The sequence below is a fragment of the Gavia stellata genome, chromosome 1 (assembly GCF_030936135.1).
Source record: "Gavia stellata isolate bGavSte3 chromosome 1, bGavSte3.hap2, whole genome shotgun sequence".
Lineage (NCBI taxonomy): Eukaryota > Metazoa > Chordata > Aves > Gaviiformes > Gaviidae > Gavia > Gavia stellata.
The window spans coordinates 2,779,442-2,801,551 of record NC_082594.1 but is presented as its reverse complement, the minus strand read 5'-3'; the positions used below and the strand labels follow the sequence as shown (position 1 = coordinate 2,801,551).

General features: G+C 47.3%; 1 protein-coding gene across 1 annotated transcript in view; it reads right to left on the bottom strand.

Annotated features, from left to right (window-relative positions):
* Positions 1-1,318: 1,318 nt before the first annotated feature.
* GDPD5 (glycerophosphodiester phosphodiesterase domain containing 5) overlaps positions 1,319-22,110 on the bottom strand; it is a 113,340-nt gene continuing 92,548 nt past the window's right edge. The window contains exons 9-15 of the mRNA XM_059820922.1: positions 20,112-20,262; positions 18,582-18,800; positions 15,980-16,137; positions 13,871-14,018; positions 10,331-10,413; positions 3,551-3,663; positions 1,319-1,453 (exon numbers count right to left, since the gene is read on the bottom strand). Of these exons, the coding sequence (XP_059676905.1) occupies positions 1,338-1,453; positions 3,551-3,663; positions 10,331-10,413; positions 13,871-14,018; positions 15,980-16,137; positions 18,582-18,800; positions 20,112-20,262 (988 nt within the window). The 3' untranslated portion in view covers positions 1,319-1,337. The remainder of the gene's footprint in view (positions 1,454-3,550; positions 3,664-10,330; positions 10,414-13,870; positions 14,019-15,979; positions 16,138-18,581; positions 18,801-20,111; positions 20,263-22,110) is intronic.

The following is a 22,110-nucleotide window of genomic DNA, read 5'->3' as shown; positions in this document are numbered from 1 at the left end:
CCGCCCTTGGGCTGGCTGCGAGCCGTTTCAGGGAGGGGATAAAATTCAATTGCCATCTACTTGGTTTCTGAGCTTTTTTTTTTTTTTTAAACCTCTGGTCTAGGATTTTGGTTTAAAGCCTTTTGCATTGGAAATGTGCTGATGAGAGCTCTTCCCTTCATGAGCCTGTCAGCATCTGCTGCAAGACAGTCACTCCTTTGGAGGACATGAACATGCAGCTTCGAAGATCCTGCTTTTAAAGCAAGGAGGAAAGGTCTCCTTGCAGGAATAAATTACACTCGGGGGCTGCTTCACTTTCCAAACTATTTACAACTCCCTCACCCATGGGCATGTCCTTGGCCCAGAGAAGGGGAAGCTCACACTGCATCACCACCTCCTCTTCCTATGCAGGTGCAAGGACAGGGAAGAAAAGGAGCAACTGCAAAAGCCACTTGGAGTGGCAGGCACTTTAGCCGGATCTGAGTGGTGATGGTGCCCATAGCATTGCTTTTTGCAAGCCATCCGGGCTCCCGACAGAGCCCAACTCAGGGAGAAGATAGAAAGAAAGAAGGGACCAAAAAAAAAAAAATCAAAAACTGAAGCATTGCTGCCAGCAGAGGCCAATCTACAGCCAACGCTCAGGATTTGCCTTCAAGGCTGCAGCAGGACATTTCAAGAAGGCCATTCCCCTGCGAGCATCCAGGCTTTGGGGAAGGAGGACAGGATAAGGAGAAGGTGCCCATGTGACTGAGCCAGTGCTACCCCTTCCCCGGCTCTGAACTTCAGCGGGAAAAAGCAGTGCTATCTCCTCTCCTAGGAAAGCTTCTCTCCTCCAAACAGCCTCCTGTTGGATTACAGCTAAAACTTCATTGCCCAGGAAGGGGGGGAAACAAAAAAAAGTAACAAAACCAACACTTCACAAGAACATCACAACATTCAGCTACACAGTCGCTGCACCAAGGGAAGGAGTGGAGCAGGGCAAGAGGGAGAAAGGGGAGACACGTCTAACATGTTTTTCCCAGAACCCTCCAAGGGGTCTCAGGCTGTCACGTCAAGATTCAAATAACTTCAGCCATAAGGTCAAGGATTTAATGAACACGGTATTTCCACTCATGCCTTGGAAAAATTACACTCAAAAAAAGACAAAAAAAATTCAGATTTTCTACATATTTACAAAAATAAGCTCCCCAACCTCACAACCAGGGAGGCGGAGCAGCTAGTGATGGGGTATGGGAAGGGGTCTCTGCCCAACCAGCAGTTCCTCAAAGGTTCCCATCCCACAGCAAGCAGGAGAGCACGGCTCTTGCTGCCAGAGCAAACGCGGGGGATGCCACGCGCCAGGGTTGGACCGGAGTCCCTCAGTTCATCCGCAGCTTGGTGTCCCGATGATCTGTGGGGGTGACCATCTCGTTGGCATAGCCATTCTCAGAGCAGAGAGACAGCTCATCCGTGGTCTCCACACCGTTGTTGATCTCTGGGGAGGGCAGAGAAAGCAGGGACATAGTCACAGGGGTGCAAGTCTCAGGACGTCCCCATGGATGGGGAAACTGAGGCACTGAGCAGCTGTATAGTTCCAGCACATGTGATCCATTTGATCCTACAGGGATTTCACCCCAGGTTTGGTAACACTGCACCCATTTAAAACCAGTTCTGAACAGAATCTGCCTCCAAATAGGAGCTCACCTCTAAATTTCAGACCCTGGAAATCCTGCCACCATCAGAGGCAAAACTGCACCCCCCCATACACATGATGCTATTTCACAGGTTGAATTAGTCACCTGTGGGAAAAGGGTGCAAAGTACTGGAACTTAATCTCTACCCAAATGGCCATTCTGGAAAAGAGGAGACTCCTATAGTCACTGGTTTCACTGGGAAAAACGTGCAACCACCAACATTTTAATTGTAAACACCCACCCTAACCAAGAACATTTGTTTCAGAGGTACAAAACTTTAACACAGATCCCCTGCCTCTAGGGATATTTTATGTCTAGAACATGTTGGGGAGGCTTAATTCTGCCGTGACCAAATGCTTTCCCTCTCTGGGTTCCCTGGATTTACAGCTGACTTTCACCACCTCTGGAAGGCAGAATCAGGCCTGCATTTCACACAATAAGCTCTTTGAAGCAAGAGTTGTCTTTTTGCTGTGTGCGTGCCCAGTACAATAAACCCTGATCCCTGCTGGAGGTCTCCAGCTCCTAAATACAAAGAAAGAAAACCCACAACACGGCTCAAGGGGAAATTATATTCACATTCCTTCAAATGTGAGTTTTCCAGCTTCACGCACCAACTTTAATCTTTTAAAGCTAAATGCTTCCCTTTTTGTCGGCATTTCTGAGATCTTTCTCAGAGGTGGGGTGAGATGGACACATTGGCAGCATGTTCCAACAAAAATAAATGCTGAGGGGAGCACAAGCATGTCAGGAACCCCTCAACCTATAGTGCCACTGAAGTCCCGGTCTACCCCAAATTCATCACCACTATTTGTGATCATCTATGCAATCATTTTAATGGGTTTTATAGCTTTTGACACACTGTTGACAATTGAGAGCAGAGAAGATGTATGAGGTTCAACAAGGCCAAGTGCCGAGTCCTGCACTTGGGTCACAACAACCCCAGGCAACGCCACAGGCTTGGGGACGAGTGGCTGGAAAGCTGCCCGGTGGAAAAGGACCTGGGGGTGTTGGTCAACAGCCGGCTGAAGATGAGCCAGCAGTGTGCCCAGGTGGCCAAGAAGGCCAACGGCATCCTGGCCTGTATCAGAAATGGTGTGGCCAGCAGGAGCAGGGAGGGGATCGTGCCCCTGTACTCGGCGCTGGTGAGGCCGCACCTCGAATGCTGTGTTCAGTTTTGGGCCCCTCACTACAAGAAGGACCTTGAGGTGCTGGAGTGTGTCCAGAGAAGGGCGACGAAGCTGGTGAGGGGTCTGGAGCACAAGTCTGATGAGGAGCGGCTGAGGGAGCTGGGGGTGTTCAGTGTGGAGAAGAGGAGGCTGAGGGGAGACCTCATCGCTCTCTACAACTGCCTGAAAGGGGGTTGTGGTGAGGTGGGTGTTGGTCTCTTCTCCCAAGTGACAGGACAAGAGGAAATGGCCTCAAGTTGCACCAGGGGAGGTTTAGATTGGATATTAGGAAAAACTTCTTCACTGAAAGGGTTGTCAGACACTGGAACAGGCTGCCAGGGAGGTGGATGAGGCTCTTAGGGACATGTTTTAGCAGTGGATTTGGCAGTATTAGGTTTTTAGTTGGACTTAATGACCTTAAAGCTCTTTTCCAACCTAAACGGTTCCATGATTCTATAAGATGTGAGACAGTATAAGAGAGCTGCATGGCATAACTTGGGAAGCTAAATGCAGGATTTCTGAGCAAATCATTGCTCAGACCTGCACCAGTTTGGGACGGATGAGCCATGGCCATATCCCACAAGTGGTTCAGTGTAGCAGGGTCAGTCCAGTCACCCTGTCCCACCAGCAGGAGATGACACCCATATCGAGCCCACCTCTTCCATCAGCAGAGCGCAGGGTGACAGCTGAGGGATGGAGCAAAGGGCTCTGACCAGCCAGCCCCATCCATACCTGAGAAGATCAGCTTCTCCTTCATGATCTTGACGTCCCGGCTGGACCGGCGGACAGCAGCACTGAGCATGATCTGCTCCGGGTTGTAGGTCCTGATGCTTCCTAGGCGCCACCTGCAAGACAAGAGGGGGATATCAGGGGCTGGTCTCTCCAACCACGGGAGCATCCTCAATGCAAGTGGCCACCAACAATGTGGAGACCAACAAGTCCCAGAGACCCTCACGCCTTTGCTCCCTTGCACCACACAACCCCGCATGGTAGGAGGATGTTCAGAGATGAGCATGTTATCTCAGAGGGGTGCAAACATACAAGCAGGTCATCTTTAACCACCTTGAGCATCCTAATTCCACTAATTTCACCAAAGACTGGAGATGCCCCAAACCCCTCTCTATCACATCAGCTATGCAGCTGCCCAAAGGAGGTAGGGCTATTTTGACTCTTAGGGTTGGAAAGGGGGAACAGAACAAGAGACCAAGCCAAGTAAAGAAACCATAACCTTTTCCTCACTGGAATGACATGCTCACACTTGTGGGACAAGAGAGCTCAAAGACAATTTAAGGTCTCAAGTCTGAGACACAGCAAAAGACACCAACATGAGCTGCTCTGCAGGAAAGCACAAGCAGTCCCAATGCAGGTAGCTGTCGCATACAGTGCCCTTAAATGTAATTTCTCCTAGTGCACTTCCCTCCCCAAACGTCAGGTCTTTACTTAAATGTTTCTACACAAACTCTCCACTTTTTAAGCCTTGATGAAACTCAGTGTTCACCAAAAGTTTCCACCATATGAACAATATGAGGACGATGGGAACTTGGCTCGACTTAACATTAGCCAGACTTTTATTCTCATTACTGAATGCATGTAAAGAAAATTACTGATGTTAGTAATAAGCAATGGCAGTAAGTTCAGGACAAGAGGAAATGGCCTCAAGTTGTGCCAGGGGAGGTTCAGGCTGGATATTAGGAAAAATGGCTTTACTGAGAGAGTGGTGAAGCACTGGAAGAGGCTGCCCAGGGAGGTGGTGGAGTCACCATCACTGGAAGTGTTCAAGGAACATGTGGACGTGGCACTGCGGGACATGGTTTAGTGGGCATGGTGGTATTGGGTTGATGGTTGGACTTGATGATCTGACAGGTCTTTTCCAACCTTAGTGATTCTGTGATTCAAGGGGAATTTTACTTTTAAAGCTGTTTTTCAGCCTGAGAGGACGCCTGTAGCAGACCCTCAGCTGCAGAGCTGCTGGAGTGAAAGTGGGGTGAAAGGTGGGCTGCTGCTGCAATAGGGGAAAACAGGGCTTGATGGGCTCAGACGAAGCAGCCGTACCCAAGATCCCATTGCAAAGGGATGCTGGTTAGGCCAGGCTTTCATAGCCCACACCCCACCGATCTGTCCTGCCTCCTGACCACAGAGGAAAGCTTTCAAGTAAATTGCATTCTCCCTGCTGGAGCCAGGGATGTTGTAAGGCTATTTGATGGAGAAACAGCAGGGATTTAGGGTGGCTTATTGGGTTTCTGATCTTCTGGCACCATCTAGTGGCTTACACCCACAAGAGAAGGTGATATTTTTTTTTTTTTTAAAGGTAAAAACCATCTTCTCTTAAGTTTCTAATGCCCTCCGCAGCCCCACGGAGCAGAGGATCTGAGGAGCCCCACACATTTCCTGCCTAGGTCCACAGCATCAGCCTGACAATGCAACATCCACCAAAGAGGTTCTGCAATCTATCTGGTGCCGATTTCATAGAGTTTCCATCCCCTTCCCAAATCCCAGCGGGTGACACTGCACCATCAGGCTCTGACTGGGGTACGGATGAAGGCAGATGCTCTGCTACAGAGAGAAGAGGGGTGGGATGGCAACATGACACAACTCACAGACCCATGGACATTAGCAACACAGAAGAAGTACAAGGAGGCAAAAGACATTAAAGTATATAAAAAAATTTAAAAATTTAAAAAGAAATTTTTCTCTTCTATCATCATCATCTAAGCTGAGCCACTCTGACTTGGAAGATGACCATTTTTACCCTTAATGTCCCATGCAGGCAGATCCCACTAAAGTCAATATGGTTGCAAGTGCATAAGATCTCACGGGATAAAACCTCCCTTAAACTATAATCAGGACCAAAACATATTGCTACCACAATGAGTCTTTTCTTTGCCCACAACATTGGATTCTTCAGGATCGGGTGGGCTGCGTGGCCAAAAGGCATGATGATCTCTTGCCCATAGGTCTTAGATGTCCCATGGAGGGCATGGGCCATTTTGAGGCACAGACAGCCCAGCCTCAAAGGGGTGCAGGGATCAAGGGCTTTTCTCCCTGTGCCAAGAGGATTGACCACTGCTCTCTGCTCTCCATCTCCCGTGGTGGCTGCGGTCAGACCCAGGCCGGTTAAATATGTACGAGGGGCTGATGACTCCTCTCACAGGTGTTGATTGAACAAGCTAGGAGAGGGTTACCGCATTTTTCAGGGGTACTTTGAAATACCCTCTTAGAAGAGCCACCAGTACATTTAACCAAAATGCAACTCCAACACCATATGAAATATTCTCTGTTCTGTAGCCTTTGGGTCTCCAGAAAGCTTGTTTAATAGAAAATAGCACCTCTCCTACCCCCTTGGACTCTGTTGTGATCGGCCACGTTTAGGACAGCAGCGTGCAAAAAGGCCAGACAGACAGCAGGTAGGTCTTGTTCTGGGAGGTTGGCATCAAAGCAGATCAGACACGGGGTGGGAACAGACTAAAAAATACTGGGACAACAACACAGAGACAGCATACACCATGTTAGGGCCACGACCAGACCCTTGGTTTGGAGGGGAGATGCTAAATGGCAGGGAAAGGGGATGGGAGAGGGGCAGGTCGGGGACAAAACGGGGTTGATTGGTACCGAGGTGATGAGATGGAGCGAGCAAAGAGCCAAGCCAGCCACAACCATAGAGTCCCCGTCCTGCGATTGCTCTTGCCTAAAGCCTGCCAACTCCTCCATGCCTCTGTCTTCTCCTTACCCACGAGCAAGGCGGAGGCAAGAAGGGGAAAACACCCAACCTCCCTGCACGCGTAGGAGGGCTCAGCCCAGCCCCATAGCCAGGTCCTGTTTTGGGGAGGTGCCATGAGGACGTAACGCCGCAAGTCCAAGGTACCTCATGGAGCAGACAATACTTGCATGTGGCCAAACCTGACCCCCAAGGCAGTGGGTGGGCAGAGGGAGAGGGGCAGATAAGCACAGGTAGGGAGTAGCCAAGTCCTCAGAAATACAACCCCGTGGCACACAGCAGAAGGAATGGAGAAGGTAACATGTGGAGAGTTTAGTCTGGGTATGGACACGGTGAAGGCTTTACTGCAGAAAAGCGACAGCGCTTCCCTCCAAGGGGATGAGGACGACTGGTGAGAAAATAGCCAATGCAAGGAGAAATCTGGGTTTCCAATTGATGGCACTTCAAATCCAGCATCTCAGGCTCATTCCCTTCCTGGGTGCAGTGCTATTTATTTTTACACTGCATTTCCAGTTTCACAGTGCTGTAACTGGGAAGACGCTCCTGAAAGATCCCAAGCTCCGAGTGCAGCAATTGATGAGCGAAACCTTTACAGCTATTAGCCGCCTTAATTCATTCCCAGGGCTAGAGAAGCGCTACTTTATATAATTAAACAGGTTACCATATTTTCTTTAGAATTGGCCAGTTTAGAAGAGATTGGTCTCAAAAATCTCTGGTAAATGCAGGAAGGAGGGGGATATTTTGCATGGGATTATTTCCATGGAGAAAACATTACATCCACTAGGAATTTCCCAATTACAACACACTGCAGGACCTCAGAATAGGGCTGTTTTAAAAGGCAGCGATTCGCATCATTGTTAACAGAAGGTCAGATTGCCTTCAAAACATCCACCGGCTTCAGCATCAGGCTCCCTTGGTGCTCATGCTATGGAATATGCAACGTTCAGACCTTTATGGTTCCCCTGTGAAGCCAGATGTTTGAAAGCATCATGAAAAGCTGCGTCCTGCCCTGTCCATCTGCAGTGAAGCCATAGCAGAGAAGGAGAAAGAGAGAAAGGAAGGTTGAATGAAAAAGAGAAAGAGGAAGAAAGCACCAGAATTACCTGATCATGTGATAGCTGTGAGATGCCAGAATGCAGCAGAGAGAGAAAGAGGAGGAACATGCACAACAGTCAGAGCAGTAAGAAAATAAACAAGGCAAAGAGGCAAAAAGAGATCGGTTAGAAGTCATCACAGTTGGTATTTCCCCTCTGGAGAGGCTGCCACGATCCTGTCACCAGGGCTGAAGCAGAACAGCAGGAGCAATCCCTGCCCGCGGCTACGGAGGAGAGACAAGCCATGCATAGGAGAGAGGACGAGCACATCGAAGCGGTGGCTCTGTTCCCACCCACCCCCTCATCCTTGCATGAAGGAAGCAGCTCTGTTTTGCCCCAAAAAGGACTTGGAAAAAAACCCCAAAACCAAAAAGACAACCATGACACTGAAGGCCAGATGCCAAGCACCATTTCCCAAAGCTGAATCACATCAGCAGGTAGTAGTCAGGCAATTCTGCTGCCATTTGGTTTTGCTATATCCTCAACACTGCTACCAATTCTTTCATGTGGTGGAGAAACTGGAATGGCAGGGAAATGGGTTTCTCCTGCATAAGGCTCTTGGAAGAGCAAGCCCTTTGCTGCAGAAAGTCCAACTTCTGGTTCTAGAGTTTCTCCTTCTTTTTACTGACTTTTGAGATGTCCCAAGAGAGATTCAAAAGACGACATTTGGCCAGACCTCTCTGAGCAACTGCCTTTCTACCTCAGGTCCAGAGGCTGGGCAGGGAGCTCAGTGCTCCAGGCTGATGGACCCTGGGAAAAGCTGGTGGCAGTTTCCAGCTCTTCTCACCTGTATCACACTTACACTGAGGGAAATCCTGCAATAACGCTTTCCTTCCTTACCCTGCTTCCTCCTATTGCCCTACTCCATCAAACCCCTTCCAAACTGGAAGAAGTTAAATCTGTGCAGAAAGGAAAAGTCCAGCCATTGCAAAGTCCATGTAGCTGTGACTTCTCCCTCTCCAAAAATGCAACGTTTCCCTCTGCTCTGGGACCTAGAGTTCCCATTCAGCAGTTTGAATCAGTTTAATTTCTCCAGCTGTGGTCTCCTGGGTCTGATTCAGGAAAGCCTTCTAAAACAGACTTTGGGAGATGATGCAGAAGACTGCAAATATCATCTTTGCCTTCAAGTTCTGCTCTTGAGAGAGGTCAGTCCCTGCCTCCAGACTCCTACGTGCATTTCTGTATCTGACAGAGAAATACAGGGTCTAAAGAGCAGGGACATCTCTTATTAAAGCAACTGACAAATTTGAGGGAATGGAGGAAGCTTCCAGACAACACAGCCATAATGCCCTTCTGGAGGAAAGGTTTAATCAGCCACAATTCAGATCCCAAGACTTCTTAGAAGAATTTTAATCTCATCTTGGTTGGTGGTTTCATTGACTGTCAGGAAATATAGTCTGAGAGGAGAGTTTTGAACCTGCTCACTCCATTATCCCATGCTGGAATTGGGGACCCACTGGGCACAGGTCTACCAGCGTGGGATTGTGCAAGTCGTGAATTTAGGCACAATTATGAACAGACCCAACATGTGGCCTGAAGTCAAATTCATAGTGGGTGCTGGCAGGAGCAATAGCCTACTGTAACACGACAAAACTACCCGCGTAGTTATGCACCCAGGGGAAGGAAAGAGATTGCTGCGAGCAGGTGACCTGGAACAACATGACAACAAAATCACTAGCTCATGAGGCTGTAGTAAATTAAATTGCTGCTCCTAACACGAAGGCATTTCAGATATCAAGAAGAAAGGAAAGTGCAGGTCCCTTGATGTCTCTAGGACAGTCATGTGTGCATGCCAAAGCAGATGAGATTGTAGAGCCAGGGGAAGAGGGGATGCAATTTCAGAATGACACATTTTCCCAGGAGAAAGCTGCTGCTTCTCGCTGGAGGGAGCACATCTCTCTCTGAGCTCACATTTTTTCCCAGAGAGGGTTATTACACTGTCACCACTGACAACTAAAATGCTTCCTAGCAGATCACCGGCAGGACACCGTGGTTTCCTCCAGTATAATCAAGAGGACTGTAGCTTGGCCAACTCTGCCATTAGGAAGTTGATTTACCTCCTCCTGATTTATCACTGTCTTAACTTGCTCTGTGCTCCTAGGTTTTATGCTCCACATTTGTTTTCAGGGAACCTGGCTAACAGAGACGCTTCTGCCGTGCCCTCATAAAATCCTTGCCCTCCCTTTTCTTTGGAAAATTCGGAGACTTTCTTTATGCATCAACCTGAGCAACTGATTTGATTTGCTAAATCATAATATTTCTATTTCTTCATCCAAACGGGAACAAACTGATTTAAGAAAACTATAACATGCTCTTTTTGAAGACTATAATGGTGTAATCTCAAAACGTCTCCCTCTTCTTTCCTCAAAGCATTTTAATTTCTTTCTCAACGTCCATTTCCCTAAAGCATTTACAGTTTCTCTCCCACACGCATTTATGAGCAGAGCAAGGCGTCTATCGCTACAATTTTGAGATCTCTCATTCTCCTTAAAAAGTAGCGACTACATCCAATTCAGTGTCACATCTCAGAAGTGGAATTATTGTTTGCAGTCTTTGTAGGGATTTTTAATAAACAGTTTCCCTGCTATTGCAATCCAAGCACCTGAGGAGCACGGTGCTCCTCTCTCCCGTCTCCACCCCACGCTCTGAACAAAAACACACGCCACAAATACACAAGAGTCGAGCTGTAACAATGCTACTTACTTCTGGAATATAAAAACTCCTACAATTACGATAAATGAAATGAGATCAGACGTGATCCAGATGAGATGGTACTCGTCTGGAGGCTGGAAGACAAAAAAACAGAAGCAGACCTTAAACCTTCCGGCTTGTACAATCACATTGCTGAAGTTACCACCAGGGCAGAAAGAAAAGCACAGAGCTGCAGCGGTGGCATATAGATCACAACTTTTATGACATTTCTAATGCTAGCTGGTCATCCAAAATGACGTTATCAGAAAGAACTGCAAACAGGAACAATTTTAAACTCTTGCTCCTTTTGTCTGCTGACATTTTCTCAGAGCTTTGGGGGCTGAAAGTTTCCTCTCTCAGCTGTACCTCGAGGTGAGGGTAAGATGCTGTTTGGAAATCCAACTCTGTGGGAAAACACAGAAATATATACACATTGCACGTGAGACATGCAAGGTCCATTTTGAGTGCTAATGTTAGCTCTTCTGCACAGTCCCCATGCTATAAGCACATAATTCTCAGTTTCTGTCCTTTAAGGCACTGGTAGCTCTGGCTTCATTTGCCGGTGTAAGTGGCTGCGGTCATCACACCAGCTAAACCCAGCTGAACCCATCGTCTGAACTCAGCACAGAAGCACACTACTTCACATTGATTTTTGTGCTGCCCAAAGACAACAAAGTACAGTGATAATAATAAACTCCTGATGAGGCTCAGAAGGCACCTACCCAGGACAGCCACCAGTGATGCTAACGAGTTTCTCCTATCCCAGACTTGGACTAGTCCCAACCAGGAAAAGGTTGCTGATTTCATACCAGACAGATCCATCACAGCCCCCACCATCATTAATGCACACAAGTACTATGTCATTAGAGAAATCGAATACATAATGCATAAAGACGAGTTCATGCAATGGTAGTGTGACATGGATAAAACCGGTTGGGAGCCATCAACTCTGCTACCTCTGTCTCCCAGCAGCGAACAACCTGTTTTTCTGCTCAGTGAATCTTCGTATGTCTCAATGAAAAGCGTACCACAGAATTAGCAGGGCAGTTCTTTAATTAGCCAATGCTTCTGATGGAGATTTAATGCTTGTATTTTCCAGCTTAATTACGGAAGGGTGACATTTAATGTTACGTTTGCTGCATCTGTTAAGACCAACAGACACAAAATTGATGTTTCACATTTTCTTGGCAGGAGAGTGCCGTCATAATTATTTTGAATGAAAACTCAAGGGTCTTCTAAGTTAGAACAAAATCTACACATCTAAATTTTTTTATTTATGCCACTGTTGGTATTTCACAACCGAAGAACCTAAATAGCAGGTTTTCCTGTGGGACAAAAGTTGCATTTCCTATGATATACCCAAGCAACAGGTAGACATAAACACAGCTTTCTGGGAAAACTCCAGCACCTGATTACAGGTACTACATATATATATATATATATATATTTTAAAAGTCCTGCAGAAAGCTCAAAGCTAGAAGTTTTTGGTACCAAATCAAGTGATAAAACCAGAATTTCAAGGCGATCAAAAGGAGAAAACTGGAATTTTTCAAAGACATGCACCCCACACACATCATTAGTAGGAGTGCCCGGTGCACAGATGCCTCCTCAGCGCTGCAGAGGAGGGAGCACTGGTCAGCAACATCTATTGCAGAGACAACTTGTCCTGCTCCATCCACACCAAGACCTGCTCAGGAATTTGCTGTGTTTCACCTGCAGTTCCCCTTTTTTAGACAGGGCTGTTTCAGTGGGATTATTTTGGTGGTTTTTTTAAATAAACTTTACCCAAAATAAGTCCTGCTCCTGAAATCCTCACATTTGCAGCCCGTCAAACCCTTCATCACTTCAGTGTAATTGGGCAGAGAGAGACTCAAACCCTGGCTCTGAGGGAGATCCCCAAAATTGCAGAGAGGGGTCTCACACTGGGCACCTGCTTTAAGGACATCAAGTTATGGGCTGAACCCCAGCTCAAGCTTTTTGAAGCCCTCCTCCATGCCGTGTCTGATGGCCTCTGTTCTTACCAGCAGCTTTCCATCAAGAGTAGAGGGGAGAGAGACTGTCATATTTTCTTCTTTGTTTTTCCTTTTACTTAACTGAAACACAAGTTAAAGGTATTTTTGCGATTGCAAATGGCCCCTGGGTGAGTGGAGCGGAGCAGAGCAGATTTGCACTGCTCATCTGGCAATAAAGCCCAACGAAGCCCCTGAGGGTACCGGGCAGCCAAAGCCTGGCAGAAACAACCATTTCGCTCCAGCTCCTGAGCCATGTCCCACGTGGTGGAGGGGGCTCAGATAGCAAAGCTGGTTAGATGACATCACCCAGGCACTTCAATATGCAGGACATCAAGGAATTTTTATGCTGCCAGTGATATAAACATCAGAGTTGGAAATCCAGCAAATGGGAGAGCCCTTGGAGGAGGGTTCCAAGTATCAGCCGCAAATGGGTTTTTAGAGTAAAAAGCTGCCAGTGATGTGCACACAACTCCTGCCAGCTGTAGTGGAGGACAGATGTTGCAGCAGCGCAATTCAGATGACGATAATCTCTTCTGCCAGCAGATTCTGCCTTTATAAAACCATTTTCAGTTCTCCAGCTTCAGCGTGCACCAGTGTGAATTTGCGTAGACAGACACAAGCAGTAGGTTAAGCTAAGGCTAAGGACATCGAGCATAGATGTTCATCCAAGAGTAGTCTTGAGGTCCTACCTCCAGCTAAAGGTGCAGATAACTCATCAATGTTAAATTCTGCTTGTGCTCATTTTATTCTCCCCTTTCCCAAGCAGTTCTGCCAGAGTGGCAGGTAAAACTGTTGCCTCCTGTCCTACCCCTGACAGGATCTGTCATCAGAGAATAGCCTCTCCATCACATGCACTTACACCTCTGCAGCTGAGCTCTTGTTTTGGGACTACTTTGATGCAACTATTTCATCATTTTCCCTCCACCCCAACATGAATATTTCTGTTTGGTTCAGAGACCAAAAGCACTAGCGGAGTTTTCAGAGAGTTTACTGGCTAATATGATGGGTAAGGAGGCTACCTTTGATCTCTGGTTGTTCCTTGTCCGGCAATGGGGTAGCCAGAGGTAACACTTGTCTTCATTTGGTATTAAAAATAGGCAAAAAGCTAGTTTTGAAGCCTGCCTGAAACATGGAAGTCAGGTTTTCTGGTTCACCTGTGTGCCTGCTTCTCCTGCAACTCTAACAGCTGCTCAGCAAAGCTGGAAAGGTGTTTTTCCATTACAGAAGAATAGAAAAATCACATGGGTTAAAATGGGGCATTGCAACACAATCTCCAAGGCTCCCAAACCCTGTATGGGGACAGACAAGGCCATCTGAAGGAAGGGATTGTGCAAGAGGAGCCTCGATCCGTTACCATCTCGGGGCTCAGGCATACAGAGGGTGAAAACACTCAAGCCCAACAGCACGTTGAACCCAACCAAACCTTCCTGGAGAAACCCACTAAACATACTGCTGCAGTGGCCAACAGCCACCTCTACACCCCTCCACTGCATCCCCTCCTTCCAGGGGTTAACAGCAGCTTCCCAGGCACCGTGCTTACCATTAACCAGATGGGAAAAGGCACCTTGCGAAGGATGTGGGAGCTGTCGGAGGTGACTGACTGGACGCCGGCGCACCACAGGATGGAGTACAGCCAGGGCTCATTCACAGTGTAGAGATTCACGCTCAGGTTCGCCATGGCGTAGTCCCTGCCAGGAGACAGACAGGGTGAGATGTGAGTCCCTCAGCAAACGTCAGACCCTCATCTCCAAGAGGAGAGCTCTTGCCATCAGCCGCCGCTGTAATCATGGCTAGATTTATTAGGTTTGAATTGCATGAGATAGTTTTTTTTTTTTTTAACAAGGCACGGTCGCTTCATAAGCTACCCAAGGGCATTGCAATCAAATGGTTTGAACTTGAAAGCTTTCTTCTCCTCTTGGGTGCTATCTGACCCAGGCCATAGCCTATCTGAGATACTTCCTCATGAATGATGGGCACATCATGTTTTGCTAATAACCGCCTCATCATGTTGATGTAAAATTAACATCTGGCTCAGATGCCTGTAACACTTCATAGGCAATTTACTTAATTAAAAACTGACAGACTGCATTTCCAACATCAATTCCTACAACTTCCATGCCCTTGTTTTGGGGACGGTCGCAGAGTTATAGCTTCCAGTCTCCTGAGGTCATTTTCCAAGAAGCTAAAACTGCAAGCTGGGGTACAGGAGCCGCCAGCAGCAAACCAAGCACTGATAGTGGACTCCCTGTACCCACAGGATTTGCATAAATTACTCTGTTGCCTTATCTACGAAGCAGAAGCATCACTAATCTCCCTTGCATGGGCAGCACAGAGATTAATCCTTGCAATTTGGTATCAAACAAAGCACTTTGAGGTGGACATCTCTATGCTCGCAACATGATCAAGCTGCTCCAAAGGCTAAAGGATTCTCAAGGGCAGAGGTGGTCACAGCAATGTTACATCCTGAGCTGATTTTTTGGGGGGACTGAGGAAACTGTGTTATACCAGGGCTTCTTGAGCCTGCTCTGGCTCGTGCTACAGGACTGCAGCAACATTTGACTGGGCACCATAAGGCCTTCGGGGTTCAAGAAACACTTAGGTGGCAGGTCTGATTTTGGAGACAGCTGAGGTGAGATTGATGAGAGATTGGGGCTGATGAGCTGGGCTAGATGAGAGAGTTGGCATATGGTCCTCTCCATGAGATAGAGCAAATACGTAGGGGGGAAACCAGGCAGGAATTATCCTGCAGGTAAAGCACAGACTTGGTTTTAAGGGCAAGCAACCAGACCGATTGCTGGCAGCCACGGGAAGACACCGCTGGATTACACTAAATAGGACCACGCTTTCATACTGCTGCAGGCTCAGCTCTTCTCTACTTTCAGCCCAAACATAGTAAGACAGCTCCTTTGAAGATATTATTCTGCAAACCTGTTTCATTTTCAAATATTTCTTTGAGGGAAAAAAATTAAACTCTAAAAAATAGAAAAGCTCTACTAGAGACAATCCACCCTTTCCGAGAAGGGGACAAAGCTCGGAGCTAACACCGCACAGTTCAAGCAGAAGGAGAGGAACCCCACGCTGTGCCAATCTCATTAAAAAGGAGACCTGGCCAGTCCAAATAGCTGACAAAGAACAGTAATGAAATGGGTGAATTCTCTGCAAAGAGAAATTTCTGAAATCATATCCAGACTTTGGACTAATCAAAATCCTGCAGTAGCAACTCTGGAGCAGACAAACAGAAGCAAAGGGCAGCTGCTAATGAGGATGAAACAGCACTTGGAGGTACTTGGTGTGAAAAGCTGTCACTTTTTCCGGAGCTGACAAAGTAATAAGAATCAGCCAATTCATATATTTTTATTTCAAAAAGGATTGTCATATACTGAATTAGCATGTAGAGTTATTACAGTCAGCTGTGCACTCCTGGGAACAGCCTAGATTCTGGGTGATAGGCAGGGAGAAGCTTCCACAGCTCAAGCTTTCAAGAGCAAGTCCATCTGAAAAGAAACCTCTATGAGGATAAGACAGCCTGGGATGATTAGAAAAGATGCTGCTGGGCCAGGGATGCGTGCAGGGCACAAGGATGCACAGAGCCGTGGACACCCGCTGTGGAGCACATGGGCTATCATGCAGTGTCCAAACAGAGCTGTACCTGACATCCTCGTTTGTGACCTTGGTGTAACGCAGGTTGAGCTTCACGATGCCCTTCTCCCTCATGCGCTCTGCATCCAGCTTGAGGCCAGATGTCTGCTGGAAACCCGGTGCAATCTGTCTGACCAGCTGCCTCTCTGTGTCCGGCAGCCACATCACCTGTGGAGGGAGCAAGACAGAGGACTGCTATGGCAAAGACAATTCACAAAACTGGTGACACAAGACAGACAGTTTACACCAAGCCAGAAGCAAAATCATGTGAAAGACTACCTTGTTTGTCATAGACATTGTCTAGGAGACACTTACAGCCTCCCACATCTCTATTCAAATGCATTTCAGGATTGTTCGCAACCCCAGAGGGCTGTAACGCACAAAATCTTGGACGTGAAAACGGTTGAGATACAAAGGGATCAGGCCAAGGGCTCGTGAGAAGGATCACAGAATCACTAAGGTTGGAAAAGACCTGTAAGATCATCAAGTCTAACCATCAACTAACACCACCATACCCGTTAAACCAAGAGACATGGTGTATCCTTGAAAACCTGCCCTCCCTGCCCAGTTCAGGACACAGAGAGAACTAAGGACATAAAATCTGCAGTGCAGACAGGATGCACAGGAGATGCTTCCCATAATCCCATGGATAAGACTAGTTTTAATCACCTTCTTTTATCAGGGCTACATCTATTCCAACCCAGGGCAAGGGTTTCCCTAAGTTCATATCAAGCTTTAAAAGCGTGTGAAATTAATTACTGTTAACACACTCAGCTGCCAGATGTAAAGTGGATGCAGGAACCAAGCTGGGCAGTTTTATGACTTGTGCCATGCAGAGGCTGGGCCCAATCAGATGATCTCAGCAGTACCACTGGGCATTGCATTGCTTTAACCCATGTTTAATAACTCAGTGACACTCATCTACCAAAGCATCAGAGCAGCACAGATGCAGCCATATGCATTTTCCATAGGGAACCATAAAACATGGGTGAGAAATACCACTTTACGACCCCAGGTCTATGTTTTGTCTATTTTTTTCCTGCTCTCCATTCCAATATCCAAGGAGAAGACACCATGGTCCTCCTTTGGATCTAGCCAAGCTGGCAGAGGCTTCTGGATAACACTGTCACTGCAGCCACGTAGTTAATTGGAAATTGGGTGGCAGTGTCAGTCATTAGAAAGACAGATGGAAGTGAAAAATAGCTCTGCTCCCTCCTGGGCCCATCACTGCACAAGTCAGTGCTGAACTTGTCTGCCTGCAGATGCACCTAATTGGTACAGATGAAGTATCTGATCTGCGAGTGATGGAGTCATTCCACCTGCCAGCCTCACTATGCCATTTTCAAGCAGTACATATTCAAGGGAGAGCACAGGACAAGTGAAAGGACCAGATCTTCTTCCCTAGCCAGGTCAAGAAGAGAAGTTTACCAAGGGATGCCCAGAGTCCCCAGGTCTGGGTGCCCTTCTGGCACATGGGTAGTGGTGCTCTCCCTCCAGAAGAGATCATTGCATCAGAGGGAGCTCCTGATGGGCTGGGCGAATGTCTATACCTTGTGGTCAGAGAGGACACAGCTAAGGCGGCTGGCTGGGCTGCAACCACTCAGAGCTGGAAATTAAAATGTTTGGCATAACCCAGCAAGGACAATTCTGGGGCAGAAATGGAAGAGATCTCTGCATATACATAGACCTCCTTTTGCTGAAAACCCCTTATCCTCCAGGACATCCATTTCTCCTCCAAGCAGAAGCTGACTCTAGGCTAACAGTTGCTCAGCCCAGGGACAAGTGTTATCTAAAACCAAGGAGTCGGAGGGAGAGGAAAGGCTCTCTGCTGCTCACAACTGGCCTCCAGGTCTCAGCCTCTTCTCTTGTGTCCAAGGCTCTTATCGAATCGCTTGGTGGGAAGGGACCTCAGGAGATGTCTACTCCAACACAAACCAGGGCCAGCACCGATTTCAAACAAGGTGCTCAGGGTTTTGTCTAGTTGTGTCTTGAAAAGTGCCAAGGATAGAGATCCCTCAGTCTTTCTGGGTCCGTCTCAAGATTTGCCTGCCCTCATAGGGAAAATTAGTTTCCTTATATCCAGTAGGAACCTCTCCTGTTTCAATTTATGACCATAGTCTCCCATCCTCCTGACATGCAGCTCAGTGAAGAGCTTCGGTCCAACTTCTCAACAACCTCCTTGCCAGTACTGCAGAGACCTAATAGCAGCTCTCCAAAGCCTTTCCTTTTCTAGGATGAAGAGACTCAGTTCCCTCAGCCTCTCGTCATATGTTCAGCCCCCTGACCAGTTTGGTGTCCTCTGCAGGACTTGCCCCAGTTTATCAACATCATCTGTCTTGTACTGGTGAGCCCCACACAAAACACGTGATCGCTGAGTCAGACTAATAATCACTTTCCTTCATCTACTAGCTATACTACCATGAGTACAGTCCAAGATGCTATCAAGCCTCTGGGACCACCAGCCTGGAGGCACAGTCCTCCTCAGCATGACTTCTTGGCATAAAGTGGCATTGCAAATCAAGTGTTCAAATGGATCAAATGAGATACTCAAGGATTCTGGGAACCCGTAAGGAGGGCAATTTTGGAAACATCACCAAACCCACAGAACTCACAGCCTGTTGCCGAATTCCCGATGCCAGGATGGTTTCCAGGGTGATGTTGATGTAGGTGCTGTAGTAAGGATGAGCTGGTGGCAGGTTCTGGAAGTTCAGGATGAGCGATGTGTTGTCCTTGATCACCTCTAGCATATCTGCCAGCTTGCAGACTGACTGGTTGGCAGCTTCCAAGTAATCAGACCTTGAGAGAGATCCAGCTGTCCAGAAAGGGTCGTTCTGAAAGCAAAGCACATCCCAGCATTAGTGCCACAAAGCCCAGATTCCTCCCATACAGGTGGAGATCTTTTTCTATGCCACCTGGGCAACAGCTGACAGCTACGCTTGATGACCATCTTGAAGCTTGCTGAAGCTCCGTGCCTCAGTTTCCTTACTCAAGGGGAGGTCACTAAAAGCAAGGTGTGCTGGGCAGGTCACCCCATTTTCAAAGGGACAGCAGAGCTATAAGGCAGAAACGTAATTTTCCAAGGTAGTCAGCTAAAAAAATGTAGTTTCTCACACTATGTACGTGATCACCAAGGATTCTTCAGAATCCAAAAATAAAAAGGACTAGCTGTTATATAACTAAGAATGATCAGACAGGAGCTATGGGCTGTTGGAAGAGATGGGCTCCTGACTTAAGGACATTCAGGAATGACTGCTTCAAAGTACATCCCAAAAAGCAACCTTCCAGCTGCTGTCTTAGCCTTTCTCATCTGGCAAGCAGCAGTTTTCCTTGCATTCCCACAACCACATCTGCAGGCCAACCAAGTTTCTGTGCAGCAGCACATGCAGCTGTAATACATAAACATCCCCATCACACCTTCAGACCAGCTCAGATCTGAATGGCAATGAAGCTACAGTGGTTTCAGGCTTCTACCAAGCAAGCACCCAGAGCAAGCACACCAAGCAGGCACATGAAAGTAGTATTTGAGCTTGCATCACTGCAACGATGCCTCAGCAAGACACATTCAAGTTTGCATGAGTGTGCCAGAGTGCTGCAGCCCTCCTTCCAGACAGCAGCTAATGCTCTCCAAGAAGGTTACGGCCACTGGCCAGAGAGCAGCTTGGGAAGAAGAAATCCCACCTGCAACCTGGCTGCATGCTAAAGGATGGGTCAAGCCCATCCTATAGCAGTTCTTCCCCCCTGGACTTCAAAGACTGAATTTCTTGCTTTTTCTTTGTAAAGATAATTGTCTCCAAAAGTAAAATAAGGAGAAGGGAACAGCATATAACACGCTGCCTTTTCTGTTCTCTTTATAAACACATTCCCCTTTCCTTGGGGAAGTTCATTGTGGTGTCAACCAGGCCTTAAGGCCCCTTCTTCCAGGTGGTGGAAGAGGCACAGAAAGACAAAGTGTCTTTTAGACCAAGTCTAAGTTTAGTAGAGGACAGAACTAAATGTGTTTTGTGGACTTTTGGTCCAGCTGCACTTCAGACCACTCCACCAAGGAGATGGATCTACACCTCTCCCCCTCAAAGAGGGTTTAGGCATGAGCTTTCATCCCACAGCCATGGCTCCAGATCACCCTTCTCCATGGCCAAACGCACCTGTAGGAACCACTCTCCAGCATTAAGCTTTTCCAGGTCGGTCCAGTTGAACATGGAGGAGTGCTCATAGGCCCGCTCTGGAAACACTTCCTCTACGTTTGTTGTTCTCCTGAGTGTCTTGTCATGCATCAGAAATGGCACTCCATCATAGCTGCAAAGACAGTCAGGGGCCCCATTACAGGTGGAGGTGCACAACCACATACACAGTACTAGAGAAATGCCTGTTCCCACTCCAGCCTCTCTCACAGCTTCACATCAAAATCATTGTGAAGATCTCAAGCAGCTTAACGCATCCCCAAGACCGGTTGAAACGAGATGCACCCAGAGGAAAAAGTCTGTGAGATACCTGCTAGATGTTTGCAGTCATTCAAATGCTGACATAACCCTATTTATCCCTTCCCTCCCCTCCCTCCCTACCACTCCACTATCCCCTCAAAAATTTCTAGAGTGCCAAACTCAGGTAGCTTGGACAAGAACACCCACCCTGAATGCTCACACTAACCAAAGCTTTCTGCAATGTCTGTAGCTCCCAATAATGTCAGAGGTTTTCCATACCCTGTATGTACAGACACACAAATAGTCTCAAATTGTTAATAGCAGATGATGAGTAAGGTTTTCAAAGGCTCTCAGACTATAGGGGTACTTAATGTTCACAGGTTTTCAGCAAGATGCAAGGGCTCCAAGCTACCAAAATTGCTCTGAAATTGCCTTTTCCAGTTGAAAACTGGTTTTGGGAAACAGCTATGATCACATGAGTTGTTAAGTTCCTGCATCTTAAAGAAAAACCTCCTCTCAGATGAAACTAAGTAGCCAAATGCATGCCCTGCGGTTTTTAAGCCTTCTAGATATTAGAGAATAATGGTTCTGGGAAACCTAAAAAGCTCTTTAAACTATCTTCCAGCCAAATTTTCTGTGGCTGGATCAGTGGTAACACCACAGAGGGCAGTGACGGTTTCTGTCAAGGGCAGGGGGACAGTTGTCCGCACTCAGAAACCAAGATAAACCCAGCATAGCCAGCCTGATTATAACAACAGTTTCCAAATCAAGGAGCCCATATTCTTAATAGAAGATTCACATTAAGGCTGGAAAGGAGATGGGGTTAAAATACAAACCCCATTTGAATTAGGAAACAACTCGGAGCACTCACCCCCAGAGCTAGAGGGAAAACAAAAACCAGTTTTAGATGATGGAGCAAATGCTGCCTCAGCTTTACCATTGCCTGCAGAAGTCCCTTATCACAAAGGTCACTGGCATCTTTATTTGCTATTTCTAGCGTGCACTGTGCCAACTACTTCCCCCTGCAACCCAAAGCAACATGCTGATGCAGCAATACCATGCTCAGCAGCACACCACACTGCTGCAATCAGAAGGTTTTTTAATAAATACAGTTTAAAAAAAATGCTAAGCAACTGCAGAATTAAGAGTGTGGAGTGTTTAAGGGAGCTAGGAGCTTAGGTCTTAACATCTCATAGCAGAGCATCATCAGATACTGCTAAGCCTTAACCACAGTGCAGAAATCCTACGGGGCACTTAACATTCGCTCCCTCCTATCTAATCCTTCCCCTTGCAGAGTCACTCAGCTCTACCCAAGGCTAACCACAACATATTAGCAGGCACATGTTTGAAAACATAATTCAGAGATGGAAATCAGAGCTTCAGAACAAGAGATGTGGGAGGAGGTAGAAGATGAGAGAGGAGCACGCAGTGATGCTATGCTCCTGCTGCTTGAAGCAAAGTGGGCTTTATAACCAGGGCCACCCAGTTTGGGGTGTGTACCGGGGTAGGGAGCAGAATGCAATGGGTCTGAGTTTATGTCCAAGCAGCCCACCTATGGCTGATACGTGACTAGAGGAACATGGAGACATCCCAGGAGGGATGTCCTGGGGACATCGCAGGTGGAGTGGACCCATCAAGCCACAGGCACAAAGAGCATCTTTCAAAGGGATAAGGACAGCAATGGGTGTTGTGCTGCAAACCCTTCCCAAAGTTGCTGCCAGCT